The sequence below is a fragment of the Gallus gallus genome, chromosome 7, assembly GCF_016699485.2.
Source record: "Gallus gallus isolate bGalGal1 chromosome 7, bGalGal1.mat.broiler.GRCg7b, whole genome shotgun sequence".
NCBI lineage: Eukaryota > Metazoa > Chordata > Aves > Galliformes > Phasianidae > Gallus > Gallus gallus.
The window spans coordinates 34,531,718-34,546,916 of NC_052538.1; the positions used below are offsets into that span (position 1 = coordinate 34,531,718).

Consider the following 15,199-nt stretch of genomic DNA (forward strand, 5'->3'; position numbering starts at 1 on the left):
AGATGTTTCGTTTTGGATTGAGTGAGGTACTTCAGCCCTCAGTTATCCTCTCACAAGTTAATGCACATATCTCCTCCATGAGTCAGCCTGTGACATCCCTGCTGCAATGCTAACAAGCCATCTCCAAATGCAAGAGCTGTTATCAGTGCCTATCAAGCATGAGCTTGGGAGCAAGAGCAGGAATTCATTTAATACACACGGTCACCTTTTAAGTATGACTAATTAAGAAAGGTAGCTAATTAAGCCATAGTGTTCAATTTCAAAAATAAATATGCTGAATATCTGAATTACATTGTATAAGAAGATTACCTCCTTATCTGAATCCATCAAACATTTCAGAAGCTTCAGTTGGGACATGTACCTCGAAAACCAATTCCATGCTTTTTATCAACCAGCAGCCTTCATGTTTCCTTCAGTCCAGCAGGCAAACCTCACAGAGAACTGCTCTATTGCTGCCTGAGGGGAGAGCTGACTAAAAGAGCATGGTGAGAGTTCTCTGAAGGCTTGGATTATACACATCTCTAAGTATAAAAATTGCATCACTACTCCATACTTCATTCAAGTTGTTTGAACAAGCATCAACACACACACACACACACACACACCACAGAGATCTTCCATGTCTATGCATTTTCCCCCACTACCTACAAGATTTCTGCAATTAGTTTAGCCTGACTGGGCAGAACCTTTTAGAGCCAAACAAGCTCACAGACCAAGTTTTACATCTGTTACTGTGACAAAGCAGCTTACATCTTGCAGCCTTACCTTTTTGGATCAGCTACCTGGAGCGGTCTAATGTTACAGCCATGCTTCCCTGCATGTTTATGAACCAGAGAATCTCCTGTTGAGTGACAGTGCAATCAGTAAGAAAGGGCAACGAGCCTGCAGTCGAGATGGCAAGTCAAAGAAAAGGGGCCTTCTCCCCCAAGAGACACCTTCAACCTTGTGGATTACTTTGAGCACTTCAATTCCAGCCAGGTGGCTGCTGGTGGAAGGAGAATAGGGTTCTTTACTTCACAGCAGTGTAGAACTTCACCAGGATAACAGCTCACATAAGATTCAGCTATTTAAGACAAAATACAACTCCATGTTATTTCTCAACTCTAGTATGAATTCTTTGAAGAGATGTTTAGCATCATTTTCATATCTTAAGGCAAGGGGCAAGTACTTCACCTATAACATTCTGTTTTAGCTTTCCGACCAGTACAGTTTTTAGACTTGCATATTTTAGGCACATTCACTGTGTATATTAATACCTGCAAATAAATACAGTCACAGCACTGCTCTTGTGATGCTCAGCTTCACTTTCAATAACACGAGTTCACTGACAAGAAAACTCATTCACTCTTCACTAGAAGTGCCAAACTTTAAGAAGCTTTCTCTAAACTGATAAGAACTTCCCACAGAACATTAATCCTTGCTAAGAACAGACATAACATTGCATGAAATCTCTTTTCATTTATTTACCATAGAAAGGATCTCAATTTGTGACACTGAGAACTGTTTGTTGCTTTTTTTTATTATCAGAAGTACAGCTTATCAAACTGTATTCCAAAACCTTTATTTCACAGTAGCAAATTAATATACAATAAATCTCTTCTGATGAGAGGGAAGCAGAACTGGACTAGTTCTAGCCTCTTCTGAGTTTTAGTAAGCTTTTATGTACAAGAAAGTGTTAGTTAGAAAAATACCACAAAATATCTCCCCTAAGATTCTAGCATGAAATACTATCAGTGATGTCAAGGCAGAATTCCCACTATTTTCAGTGAGGATTTTTTGCCTTGGGTTAAAGTCATTTGAAAAGCCACTGTTAAAAAAAAACACCCCCCCCTCCCATTTTCCAGCATGAAACTATACAGGGTTTGAACTCAGAAACTGGTGTCCCAAGTTTAATTTGGACAGCTGCCTGAATATACACCTCAATTCATTAAAAAAAAACAAAACAAAACACAAAGGCAGGTACAGCAAAGTCACTTGAAGGAAACAAAAAGACAGCACCAAGAGCCTTCAACATAGTTAAACCATGTGAAACATTTCAGAGGGGTTTTCTAGTATTTACTAGTTGTCTGCAATGGTACTATACTGTGCACTAAGACAATAACAACCCTCCACAATCAAATGAGGTAATTCGTACTCTGCAAAAGAATTATGCTTCAGTTGGTTTTGTACATAGACACTCTGCAACAGCTTCGGTATTTTTTAAATCCTTTTAACAACAAGGCCAAAAAAATAAACCAGACTTTTAATATTACAACTTTGTCTTGCCAGCAGACAGGAGGTGAAGAGCTCATGTTCTGGAAATACGGCAGATTCCACGACATATCAGTAAGCAAATCCTGCCTTCACAGCCACACACTTCAGCCTTGGAATGCATATAGGCTGGAGCCAACAATGATGATGATGGCAACACAAACTCTGAGTGGCTGGCTTAGCTAAGGTGAGAATAGAGAAGGCAATTGTCACTTGTTCAGCAGAGAGAGCCTTCCTAAACTGCACCTCCATGATCAGGCAGTCATTAACAAGGGCAGATACAGGCACTTGGTAAGGGTCTGGTTCTAAGCCTACTAAACAATGCCAGCAGAAAGACTTTGGTGACTAACTGGCTTAGAACCTGAATAAGGAATAGAAACAGTACACGGGCCTAGAACAAGTATATAACTATTAATACTGGAAAGAAAACCCACATGATTATTGAAATCCCAAGCTACTTGAAAGGAAGCTAAACCTCTGAACACATCTTCTTGGCAGCCATTATCCAGACAAAAGTTCCATTAAATTTTGACTGAGTCAAAACTGAAAGATTCCTATTGTTGCATAAACAGCTACAGCTGTGGTATATTACCAAACAGCCCTAAAAAGTGAATGTAGCAACATTAATTACCAAGTTTCTGTAGTGAGGCAGCTTTGAAACTTCAGATGCCTTGAATTTTCCTCACTGTTCTCTCCAGTAACTTCAATTGATTTGAAGGTTTTTATGTCGCCTGAAGAGACTGACTTATTTACTGAAACCTTCCTGCTGAAATGTTTTCTATAATTGATTGTAATTACAGCAATTGATCATAATTGCCCTTTGCTGAGGCATTTTGAAATTCCAGAGATAAATCTCAGTTGCATTCAAGTAAAAGAAAAAACAATGAGGGTATCCAAGCATTGCCCTGTTATCTTTTTTTTTGGCCCACATCAATGTATTTAATGACCTTAAAAAATTCCAAAAGCAAGTTTAAATTACATTTACACATATAAAATAGTTAAATATATTTAGCTAACACTGAGAAAATAAAAATCACAAGCAACATGAAGACAAATGAAGGATGAAGGCAAATGAAGAGATGACTGATTCTAGAGTAACTTAAGACTTTCTACTGAGCCTCTGGATTTAGCAATGACATCAACACTTCTCTAAAGAAGTACAGCTTGTAGTTACAGATTCCTGAAAGCTTAACTTATTCTTTTTAGAGCACTGCATAATCAATTAATTAGCCCATTACTCACTGCTGTAGTTTTCATTAAGTTTTATATCATGGGAGAATGGTACTATTACTTGCTCCTCCCCCCCGACTAATTTACTGCACTAAGTGGTCAGAATTCCTAGAAAATTCAATGGCATCAAGACTTTAATACAAAGAACACAGATTCGTCAGACACCAAAAGACAGAACAGCTGATAATATCAAGAGGCTATGCAGATAGCTGTGTATTCAGTCAACTGAGCTCGAACTCAAAGATGAGGGAAACTCACAGCTTAAAATTCATGTGGCACATACAAGTAGCTGTTAAAATAGCGTCAAATAACGTTCCATGTCACGTGATGAGCATACTCATGAGACTAAAATAAATAGCAGATACTTTATTATCTAAGAGTATTTCAAGTGTGGTACTTTCTGACAATGCTCACAAAGAATCACGAGGTCAAAGAGTGCCAGAGTCATGTGGACCTGTGAAACCCTGACAACTGTTAGTTTCCACTTAGTTTTCTCATGATAGGGCTGTCAGGTTCAGCATTAGTGAAAATACTTCCTACAACAACATGAGTACCCCAGATGTTATGACGAATAACTTTGCAGCAGCCGAGATCATCAACAGAGAATCCAAAGTGGCGGTAGCGTTCATCTGTTTCAAACAGAGTGTTGTTTGTGTAAGGCCCAAAAAACTAGGTGGAAAAGAAGAGAATTTTTCATATTAGTATTTTGAACTTTTTGTACCATGAGGGTTAACAGATCAGTAACAACACAGTCAAGGTTTTGAAAGGTCAGAATTACCCCTCTTTAAAAACAAAAGGAAAAGACAGCAACAGAACTAAACCCAGAAATGCCACCTACATCTGTTGGAAGAAATTGTACATGCAGTTTTGTTTGAGACATCTACAGGCAGAGTACCCCGACTGTATGGGTAACCCTTACTTAAGGGTTTATTATACCTTTAACACAGACAGAGGCATATCAGCATGTCTGAATGTCTAATAAGTCAGACACACAAAACACCTGGGGTGGCTTAAAAATTCTGCTGCTTCTTCAGATATTAAGAAACTTCTATAAAACAGCAAAATTAAGACATGTACCTTTTCAATGAGACTCTATAAAGATGCTTTTAACAGTAAAATCTGTGTCAGTTTGAAAAGGTACTTCAGTTGCTTTATCTCAGAAGAGGAAGTTTCTGGCAGAAGTCCACTGCTAATGGACAGATTATGGGTAAGGATGTTACTACAGAAGAGGAACCCAAAGACATTGTCCTTCTTTATTAATCCATAGCTATTCTTTCAATGTATTGAATTCTCAGTGATGCCTTCAGTACCATAAACCCCATCAACTCCCTTTTTAGCTTACAAACGATCCCTGTTAAACCTATTTGGCTCTGCTGACTCAGTAAATCACAGCCTTTCACAGTGTTTTTAGATATAAACCCACTAAAATGAGCTTTGCTATGATTATTTTCATGTATGTGACTGTTTCAGTGATAAGTTCTCAAACAAAAATACATGTACACACATGCTTTGACAGAAACTCCATTTTCTCTTGTAACTTTTCAGACGCTGTCACATTTCACTTATGTCTTGTAAGAAACTGCCAGCTCCTCCAGAGAACTCATGCAATCTGATAATGAATACCATGCTGTTTAATTGGAACAAGCTATTCATTTTTTCCTACATAACACACACTATTAACTTGTGCAAGAGGTTTGTTTTTTTTGTTGGTTTGTTGTTGTTGTTTTTAAAGTCCCCATCTACATAAACAGGCTCATTTATAGATAACCAAAAGACCTTTTGGAAGGCAAAAGCAGCCTATTGCACAGTGACAAATTTTTAGGCAAATTCCTCAAGTTACCTAAAAGTCAACTTCATTGCTGAACAAAGTTCTCTGAAGTGCCAACAGCAACAAGTGACACAGCATATGAAGAGTCATAACCTATCTCCCAAATAGCACATAACTTACTGCCAGTCCTGAGGAAGGATCAATGAAGTCAGCCCAATAGCCTTCAGAACAGATTGCATAGCAGATTTCCTTGGCACCATTAATGAACTTAAAAATAAAAAAAGGAAGGAAGATATCAGAACTGTTTTATACCCTTGCAGATAGATACACATAGATCAGAACACACAAAATACACTGAAAATGAATTTTTGTTCTCTGCTAGTAAATGAGAAATTTGGCACATTTTCAACAAAAAATATTGAGAATATTAAGGCAATTAAAATTAATGGCATACATTAGGCTAGTCCAATCCTACAAGGTAGGTAAGTGTTCCTCATGCCAGTTAGTAATGTATTAACAGCTTGTGTGTGGAATAACGTAATTACTCTGATTATTCATGCAGATTGCAGCCATACCTGTTACCTTCTCAAAGAAGTCAAGTATTAATAATCCTTCAACAGGATTACAAATCTCACCTGAACTCCACAAATTTGATGCTAATCATAGCACTACATATTTATATAAAAATACAGTTTTGCTATTAGGTCTGCTCTTAGCTAGCAGCAAAGTACCAAGGTAGCACTGGTAATACAAACATACAACTGCAAATGATTTTTGCAGAATGTTTTAGTTCAGCATCAGGACAGCAATCAGTTTCTTAAGTACTTGATTTCTATTTTAATTTTTTTTTTTTTTTTTTTTTTTTTTACACCAGTCTACACCATTTCTCTTGCTGTACTTGATTCTTGGTCAGGATGAACAACGCTTCCACTATTAGACAATCGAAGTTGGTTTGTTTACAACAGAGGATACCAGCTGATGTTTATGAAAATACCATTTTACGTTAAGTAACATATCAAGAAGTTCCTTTTCTTTAATGCCTCACCACAAATCTCCCTTTGGAGAAATATTTTGGTGAAGTCACTACATTTTTACAGCAACCAAGCACCTAAACTTAAAGCTGACATTACAATACAGGGCACAAGAACATCACATCACCTATGGACTACGTAGCATATTTTTGCACACATAAATGAACAAGAACGCAAGACCTCAGTTGTGTGCTTTTAATCACCTAGATCAGCAGTTTCCAATCCATGTTAGGAGGGTCAACAGGAATTCACAGAATAACTTCTCAAGAAGTCTGCAAAGGTGAATGAGAACCCTCCCCCCAAAGCCTCCAGATACATGATGACTCTAGAACTGTCCGTGCACTGAGGAAAGCATGTCCAGGTATAAGAATCTGAAGAGCAAAATGCACTGATCTGGAGAAAAGTAGGCCTAGAATCCATGTAGCCCCTTTGGAACACAAAGGAATTTCCCTGATCTCATAAAACGACATACCTCTAACTTCAGAATAAATTAACACTTTATTTACTCTCATTTTGTTCCCTGACAAGTTTGAGGTACAAAGATTATTATATTTACTCAGTCTCATCCTCTGAGAGGTCGTTAGGAAGTTTATCCTTTATAGTAACCAGATTTACATCTTGAGGTCTGACGGCTCTACAGATTAGCCATAAACATAAGCAAACCATCTGAAGAGAGCATTTAAGGCATTACATTTCTGATACAACACTGGATCAAAAGATGTAGTGTAACAAACGCACTGCAAGCTCTTAGAGTGGCATTAGTAACCACTTGAGATTCACCACTGTAAATGCTTAGACCTGGCTGTGAATAATCCTCATTACTTTAGCACAAGTCTCTCACATTAAATTAGTATTTTTAATGTAACTTCTAACCATTTATGAAGCAAACAGACCGTTTTCCTGTGAATTTGCTGTTAGTAACCTTTAGGCCAGGAGGTTACAGCCAACATCCCAACACTCCTACAGTGACTATATTAGACTTGACAGGGAGGTGCACAAGGAAGAAAGATGCCAATTAACATATAATTAGACCAGATTACAATGCCAAAGATCAACAGACCATACATAATTCAAAGAGAACACCACACTCAAACGAAGGGAATTTTAATTTGCATGTAATTTTTATGTTGATACTGCAGACTGCTTGTTTCTTTTAGTGGTAACCCAAACACTGCTTTCTACAGACCACACCTACTATACATACACCTACTACAGATATACTACTGCAATTTATGAGGCTGCAAAGGGCATTAAAACCTGAATCTGACCCTCAGCACATAGGTGAAAATCTTATCAGGTGATTTTTTTTTTGATAGGTTTAGAAAAATTACAATTAATACATGGAAATATTGTATTTTAAGGTGCCAAGAAAAAGAAATGCCAGCAGTGGAAAACAGTGACACCTGCTGGAGCAGGTACAAAACAACCTTTAGAATGAGAAACAGCTATTTTCAGAGAGACATCTAGTGGCAAGAGAGCATCAAGACAGCACTCACGAGGCTGGTTAGCATTCGATGCACTGTTACTGATATCCAGACTAAAGATGTATCTATTACCAGAATGAGAAAACAGGGCAATCACCTCTGTAAGTGAGGATGCACGAAGTCCTTGCTTGAATTTTAACTACACCACCAAAAAAAAAAAGTAGAAAAATCCTACAAAGCACAGTGTACCATAGTGGAAATAAGGTGAGAAAATACTTGCTGCTCTTTAACTGCAAGAAGACAACCATGTTTAATGTGTTGCTTTACTATTTTACAACAGTTGACTCCACCTATTATAAAGAATTCAATAGTTTTATGAGAAATTTCAAGTGGAATAATAAAATGATGAGTTAAAGAAAATTTGTCTCCATTTTATCTGACAGAAGACAAGATTAGCTCAAGCATGCAATACGGTATATTCCTACCAGATCTAGAAATAAGACAGAATATACATACACTACACAGAATATTAATCTACAAAGACAAAAATGATACTTATGTCAACTACTTACATTTTCTAACAGCATTTCTCTCTCATCTTCCACTTCTTGACTCCATACAGTCATATCATTTTTAGTCTTCTGGGTCACAGTCAGTACTGTTAAATGGTTGGCATTCACTTCTGGAAACATTGATTCGAAGTCTAAAAGTGAAACCAGTATTTTATGGCTTGCTCTTAAAAAAATTTCAGTTTTAGATAAGTTACCAACCCTAATTTAGAGCCTTCATTCATATACAAGATATGTGTTTTTGTTTTGTTGTTTTTTTAACCTCAGATCAACAAAGAAATTTGAAACGCCAACACTGCTTCTGTTGAAAGTAACACACATGAGTAAGGTCCTGTGAACAGCTACTTATGGACTGGAATTTGCTATTTCAAGACCTCCTCATTAATTGCAGGTTAATTAAGGCCTCAGTATTCTGCACATTTTAGAATATGCAAACAAGTCACTTTCTTTGCAAAAAGATGACACGTAGGAAATTTTTCATTGAAATGAACAAACTCCAATTCTCTGCATGAGGTGCACAGATCCGTATTTTCTCGTTAAGACAAAAATTCACACATTTTCATTTTTTACTTTAAACCTTTCAGTAGAAATGTCCCAGATCTGCTTCTGACTGCTCCTAGGACACAGCAGCACTCACAGAGAGGGCCCAAACCATCATGACTCTCCCTCTACATCATTTATCGGAGCAGAGCACTAAGTTTTGTATGAAACTCAAAGCACCATCAACAGCAGGATTTCAGCCTTCATTTTACATGCCCTTTTCTTTTGTGAAACACAAACTTTGGACTTCCACAATCCGTGAGGTCAATTTCACCAAAGCCTTCACTTGCAGATTTTTACTTAAGTTTGTGGTTTGTTTTGAAATCATCCAAAAAAGTTAACCTTTTAATACCTTTCCGTAGCAGTTCAGGACAAGCTTGTACTGCACATTCCACTTTTGCATTTTCAAAATAGGTTTCAGCATTATTTACTTGCTGTTTCTGTGGAACATCAGAACCCTGAGGAAAAAAAAAATAGATTAACTTCCCTACTCTTAATATACAATAGCAATAACATCACACAGTAGCACACCAGACTGTATTTTTATGACTGTACGCCTACTGATATACCCAAGAAGCCTCACAGAAAGATTATTTGCTATCACTTGCAACTCATTTTTATGTATTAAAGTTAGAACAAGTATACACACAGCCTATTATCTGAACAGAAATTCTACATTTTATTCTAACAGCACTACCCAAAACTTTAACCAATAGGGTATTTTTCAAAAGTTTCCCATTTGAAGCAATGGCCTGCAAGCATTCGATACAAAAGCAATTGATAGATTTCAGACATATGCACATTACCTGAGCCACAGTTAAACTTGGAAGCTACACAACAGCTCAACAGCTCTGAACTTCCAGTAATTTAGCTCTAGCTGAAATGGTAGCCTTAAAAGACAGAACTGCTATAGCCTGAAAAACAGGACTGTTTTCCAATACCAATTTTCTGTAGTTTCTAAAAAAGAACTTATTCTTGTGGGCACATTAAAAATCCAGCAGATACAGTCAGATACACAAAATTTAAGCTTATAATGTCCTTAAGAAGGTACTTAAAACAGCTGCCAGCTTTGGGATAGTAATTATTACATAACATAGGTGTAGAATCCTTGAAAACAGCTTCAATAGCTATAACTTTGCCTTAATTTACAAGAAATTTCAGCAACTTGAGACTTTATATACTACTCAAAATTCAACTCCCACCTAACACCAGTTTGTAACTGCAAGTTCTCCCTAGAGGAAACTATTCCCCTGAACATACAGCATAGCTGACCTTTTTTATTCTATAAATCAACAGTGGTAGGCAAAAAATAGAAAACAAACATGTAGACCAACAATAGATATTAACTGCACTTCAATGCATACATTTCCACATGTATTTTGTATTATGATTGTAAAGTCACTGGGACAGATCAGCTGGTACTTCAAGCCTGACAAATCATGCAATTATGTTACTATGCCATTTCCTTTCTTCCTAATCACTGGATGCTTCCCTTACTGAGAATGGTAATGTAATGGCTGATTTTGTCTTGTCTACTGCTCCCATTCCATCCAGCCAAAGACAACTCATAGCACACACACTTACCACCTACACTATAATTAAGGGGCTACAGCCATTTTCTAAAGAGCTATACCGTATTTCCATATTAATGGACTGCTAGGTTCATTTATATTAGTTTTATGCAAACAGAATTCCTCTGACTGTTCAAGCACAGGAACTTGAGCTTCAGCAGCACCAAGCTTTTCTCCTGCCTGCTGTAGCAACCCATGCGAGGATTCTGTATTCAGTCCAGATCTGGGTCTTCTCTACAAGTAGTTCAGCATTTTCACCAGCTAAGCATTGCTCATGGATTCCTGACTAACACTGGTATTAAACAAGCTGATTCTTGTTAATTGCCTTCTGAATATCAGTTGTGAAACTTTTCTAGTTTCTCCATTCCATCTCGTCAGCAGCAGGTGCACTGATGACTTTATTATACAGGTATTCTTTCTAGAATGCAGACATGCCATCAGTGCACCTGGTTTGTGTTAAGTAAACTAAAGGCTAGAGTTTTTTTGTTGGTCTTTTAATTTCAGTTATGATTCATACACGCTGAAAACAGACTTTTGGGAACACACCAGAAGCTCATGTTACATTTAAAAAGAAAACACTACACAGCATTTTTACAACAGAGATTTACTAGCTGACTTCTGAAGTCTGAACTTGTCAAGAACTCAGAGATTGGAAAGTTGAATCAGCAGCTAGTAGCAATAAACATTTGTTGAAACAGTCTGACCATGCAAGTCAAACTAGCAATTAACAACCTGCCTGTCATTAACAAGGCATCTGACTGGCTGCAAGTTTTGCCATTGCCAAAATGCACTCTCACACTGAGACCTGAGTTTGAGCTACACTGGTCTGCTTGTCATGTCTGAATTCCACAGAAGCCAGAAATGAACAGGCAGGTTTCAGTACACTGTCTAAACTATTCAAGGCCAAATCCATTATATGAAATACTTAAATAAGAAACTACCACTCTTATTTGATAAAAGGTGGTGACACTTTGCAAGCAGTACACTTTGATACTGAAGTTTTCACACATCCACATAAGTCACTAGGTTCTACACAGGCTTCCTTACCTCACCTGAAGTTCATCTTTCAAAGCTACCTAGAACATCAGGATTATCTTTTTACAGAAGGAAGACACAATGATTATGTTTCTCTTAAACAAGAAATATCAGCTTTGCACAGAAGGTTGCTCTTACCTGAAATTCATTTATGTATTGTGCCATTACAAATTCATGCCTTTCATTTGGTGAGGGCTCTGCTAATATATCAGGCAGACTTTTTGAGGCTTGGCTTTTCCTCTGAGCAGCAGTACCATTTAGGTGACAGTCAAAACCAATATTACCAGGCAACTGGAATCTCTGGTCCTGAGGACCAAATGGACCCATTACTTCATCGGGCCATACAGTTCTTGGACCTGTAAAAGTCAAGGCCTTGCTTTACTCATCATGTTATTTGAAAAGGAATAAAAAAACAAAAGCTCAAATATCTTTATTTGATTACAATCACAAAACCAAGGCAACCAGAACACAGGTAAGTGTCCTGCCATAGTAAAAAACACACTTCAGAATTCCTAGTTCTATATGGAGTGTACAGTTCTGATAGCACATCAATTCAAAGAAAATTAATTTGCTTGTTCTTACATAAATCAGGAGGTGTAGCAGCAACATGAGGCTCGTCTGAGCCAGAGGAACCTGCTGTAGAAAAAGCCTTGGGATTTACAACTCTTTTGACTAAGGAATAAAACCCTGGTAGGTAGGTGACCAATCTTGCTCTGTTACAGAGCACCTGAGAAGACAAAAACAAAAGCAAGTATTATATACTGCTAACAAAATTACTAGTTCACATATAATTCTGTATATCATAAAACTCCACTCCATAATTAAAACTGTAAGTTAACTACCAGCAATTATTTTTGTAACACATAAATTTTAGAATACATTATTATTTTTTAATCTTTTCATAGTAACAGTTTTCTAAGCAAAGGAAAAGCCTTGAAAGCACTTAGTGAAAGACCTTCTTAAAGGGAAAAGAAGTTTAAGTAGCACCACTCAAATGCTATAACCTAGATTAAGTTATAGACGTTGAAAAACAATGCATCCAGCCTTGTTTCCATGATCATCACAATTCAATCATGATCAGAAATACTGTTAATTAAGTGAGAGCTGATGTCCAAGACCTCTGCCCTGAAAACTAGCACAAACATTAGCTGGCCCACACTCACACTTGTTAAAAGACTTGAGGGGACACCGGATAATAACACCACAGATACATCTTGTATCTTTCAGCTAGAAGCACACATATGTGCATACACACACTTCTTTGGCAGCAAAGCACACATATCAACAGCTCCAAAGGATGCAAGAAGACATGCATACCAAAACAGGTGGGGTATGGTAATTTCTACTTCTGTATTTTGCACTTGAAATCCATAAATATTTAACACGTGCAAAACTTAAGCTAGTGCAACCAATGTTAGATTCGCAAACTCAGCACATTCACATATTTATAAACAAGCATTACTGCAAACAGATTAGTTCAGCACCCTGGGCAAGCTGCCAACAAGCCATAAAACCTTTATGAATTCTGCTGTCTTGGGATACACCAGCAAATCTGCTTCACGCCACGGCCTTATGCCATCAACATAACTATCAGAAGCGGATTCAGTCAGGTGGTAAACAGAAAATGATGCAACACTGTCTCCCTCTGCACGCAAATAGTCTCAACAAAGGAGCTCCAAAGAGCCATTAGTGCTACAAGGTGATAAGCAGCTCTGAAACCCAATGACAGGAACAGGTTGCCCAAGGAGGCTGTGGATGCCCCATCCCTGCAGGCATTCAAGGCCAGGCTGGATGTGGCTCTGGGCAGCCTGGGCTGCTGGTTGGCGACCCTGCACATAGCATGGGGTTGGAACTGGATGAGCACTGTGGGCCTTTGCAACCCAGGCCATTCTATGACTCTATGATTCATTCTATGACAACATCTTAAGCACTGCAAGCAGCAACTGTTACTTATGCTTGTTTTTTAAATAAGAAATATGCAACTGCCATGATAAAACTCAAGTCTAACCCAGTTTTTTATCCTTCAAAAAAACATGGATGACTTTCCTGCTGCAGGTGCATATCTGTAACAAAAGTAACATTCTAGTTAATATTGATTCACTTAACACTGAGAGGTTGGCATTACAAACATGGGGCGTGACAGGACATCCCAAGCTGGAAGGGACCCGGATGGACTCAGTGCTGTGACACAGGGGTGTTGTTTCTGCCCAGTTCTGCAAATATTTACACACCTGACATTACAGTACTGAAAAACACCCCGAGATCAAGGTTGTACAGCGGGCTGTGTGGCAAAACAAGGCCGGCAACGGGTGCTGTCCCTCAGCCTGAGCGCCCTGCTGAACTCGAGCGCTTCGCTTTAACTCACGGCATTAAAACCAGAGTCAGGTGCACCTCCACCCTCACTCCAACTGAACCACAGCAACCGGTTTCGGAAACTCAGCTGGAAGGAGCAGGACGATCCCGATCACCTTTCAGTAAGGCGCAGTGGGGTACGACTGAAGCCCACGACCTGAGCCGCAGCCCCCGCACCGGGCCCGGGTTACTCACGTTGGCCATGGCAGACACTCAGCAGCCCTTCGCCCAGCGCTCCGGCTCCTCCTGCAAGAGAAGCAAACGCAGCGTCTCCTGAGGCCCCGCACCGACCAGCCGGCCGGCCGACCCCGGGCCGCTCCCCCCTCAGGGCCGCCCCCCTCTCCCCCGTCACACGGCCGCGGCGCAGCGGGAGCACCCAGGAGCCCCGCGCAGCGCTTCCTGCAAAATGGCGGCGGCCGCTTCCGCCCCGCCCTCACCCCCTCGGCCGCCAGACCTGAGCAGCCGCTCGATGAGCCATCGATCAGTGGTGGGGGCGTGTTTGAAGCGGGCTCGGGGCGGCGGGGCGAGCGAGCCGGCAATCGATTGGTCGGGGCTGGGCTCCCCTCGGGTAGGGCCTGGCCAGAGTGGGGTAAGCAACGCCGCTTTGGTGCGGTAGGGGTCAGTAGTGCGGCGCGGGTCAGGCCTGGCCCGGGGGAGCTGAGGGGCCGCGATGCTGAGCAGAAGGGCCGTTTGTGCTGGGAAAACCCGGAGCAGACGGGTGGCCTCTGCAAAGACCTGTTGTATGAAATAGGAATAAAAGCCTTCTAAAGCGGGCCAGAGGTGTTCTGTTGTTTGTTTTTCCCTCCTCGCTTCATGTGTTCCCCCAGAGGGTGGTGACGCACTGAACAGGTTGCCCAAGGAGGCTGTGGATGCCCCATCCCTGCAGGCATTCAAGGCCAGGCTGGATGTGGCTCTGGGCAGCCTGGGCTGCTGGTTGGCGACCCTGCACATAGCAGGGGGTTGGAACTGGATGAGCACTGTGGGCCTTTTCAGCCCAGGCCATGCTGCGATTCTATGATCTTACCTTCCCATAAATCTCCCCTGGAAAGGGGAAGGGGGAGGGCTTTGTAGCCAGCTGAAGACCCGGTATTTCGTTTTCAGGTGCCTTTTTTCATCCTTTTTCCAATACTGCGATTTAATTTAGATCACGGGTTCTTTGAGGCACGAGCCTCCCTACTTGCATACGTGGAAACTGCTGTGCATGCTAATGGAACAATTTAAATGCTGAATTAAAAGTGTCAGGGGAGAGGTGCCCCAAACCTGATTTTTAAAGCTAGTATAAAAGAGCTGTATCGCTGTTTGCTTCTGCAGGAGGGAGAAAACACACAAGCCACACTGGAATACGAAGATTAAGACCCTTCTTTCTCATTTTTTGCCATTTCTTTGCTGCCTGTTCAAAGCAGTGGTGTTGGGCAAGGAAAGGGAAATT

General features: G+C 39.9%; 1 protein-coding gene across 2 annotated transcripts; it reads right to left on the minus strand.

Moving 5' to 3' along the window:
• Positions 1–1,501: 1,501 nt before the first annotated feature.
• Positions 1,502–14,246, minus strand: MMADHC (methylmalonic aciduria and homocystinuria, cblD type). 2 transcript variants are annotated; one of them, XM_046943654.1, is made up of 8 exons: positions 14,208–14,246; positions 13,966–14,016; positions 12,001–12,145; positions 11,557–11,774; positions 9,165–9,270; positions 8,276–8,406; positions 5,429–5,515; positions 1,502–4,149 (listed from the first exon to the last, which is right to left on the minus strand). In XM_046943654.1, the coding sequence occupies exons 2-8, from the start codon at positions 13,972–13,974 to the stop codon at positions 3,955–3,957; spliced, it is 891 nt and encodes a 296-aa protein (XP_046799610.1). In that variant the 5' UTR covers positions 13,975–14,016; positions 14,208–14,246; the 3' UTR covers positions 1,502–3,954. The 2 variants fall into 2 exon arrangements, with proteins under 2 accessions (XP_046799610.1, NP_001008477.1); NM_001008477.2 differs by lacking the exon at positions 14,208–14,246 and having other exon boundaries at positions 13,966–14,181.
• Between the last annotated feature and the right edge of the window lie 953 nt (positions 14,247–15,199).

Coding starts and splice junctions, on each gene's coding strand:
- MMADHC (XM_046943654.1), bottom strand. Junction 11,775..12,000: donor TGCTACACCTCCTGATTTAT/GTAAGAACAAGC, acceptor TGACTTTTACAG/GTCCAAGAACTGTATGGCCC. Junction 5,516..8,275: donor GAGAAATGCTGTTAGAAAAT/GTAAGTAGTTGA, acceptor TTTATTTTTAAG/TTCATTAATGGTGCCAAGGA.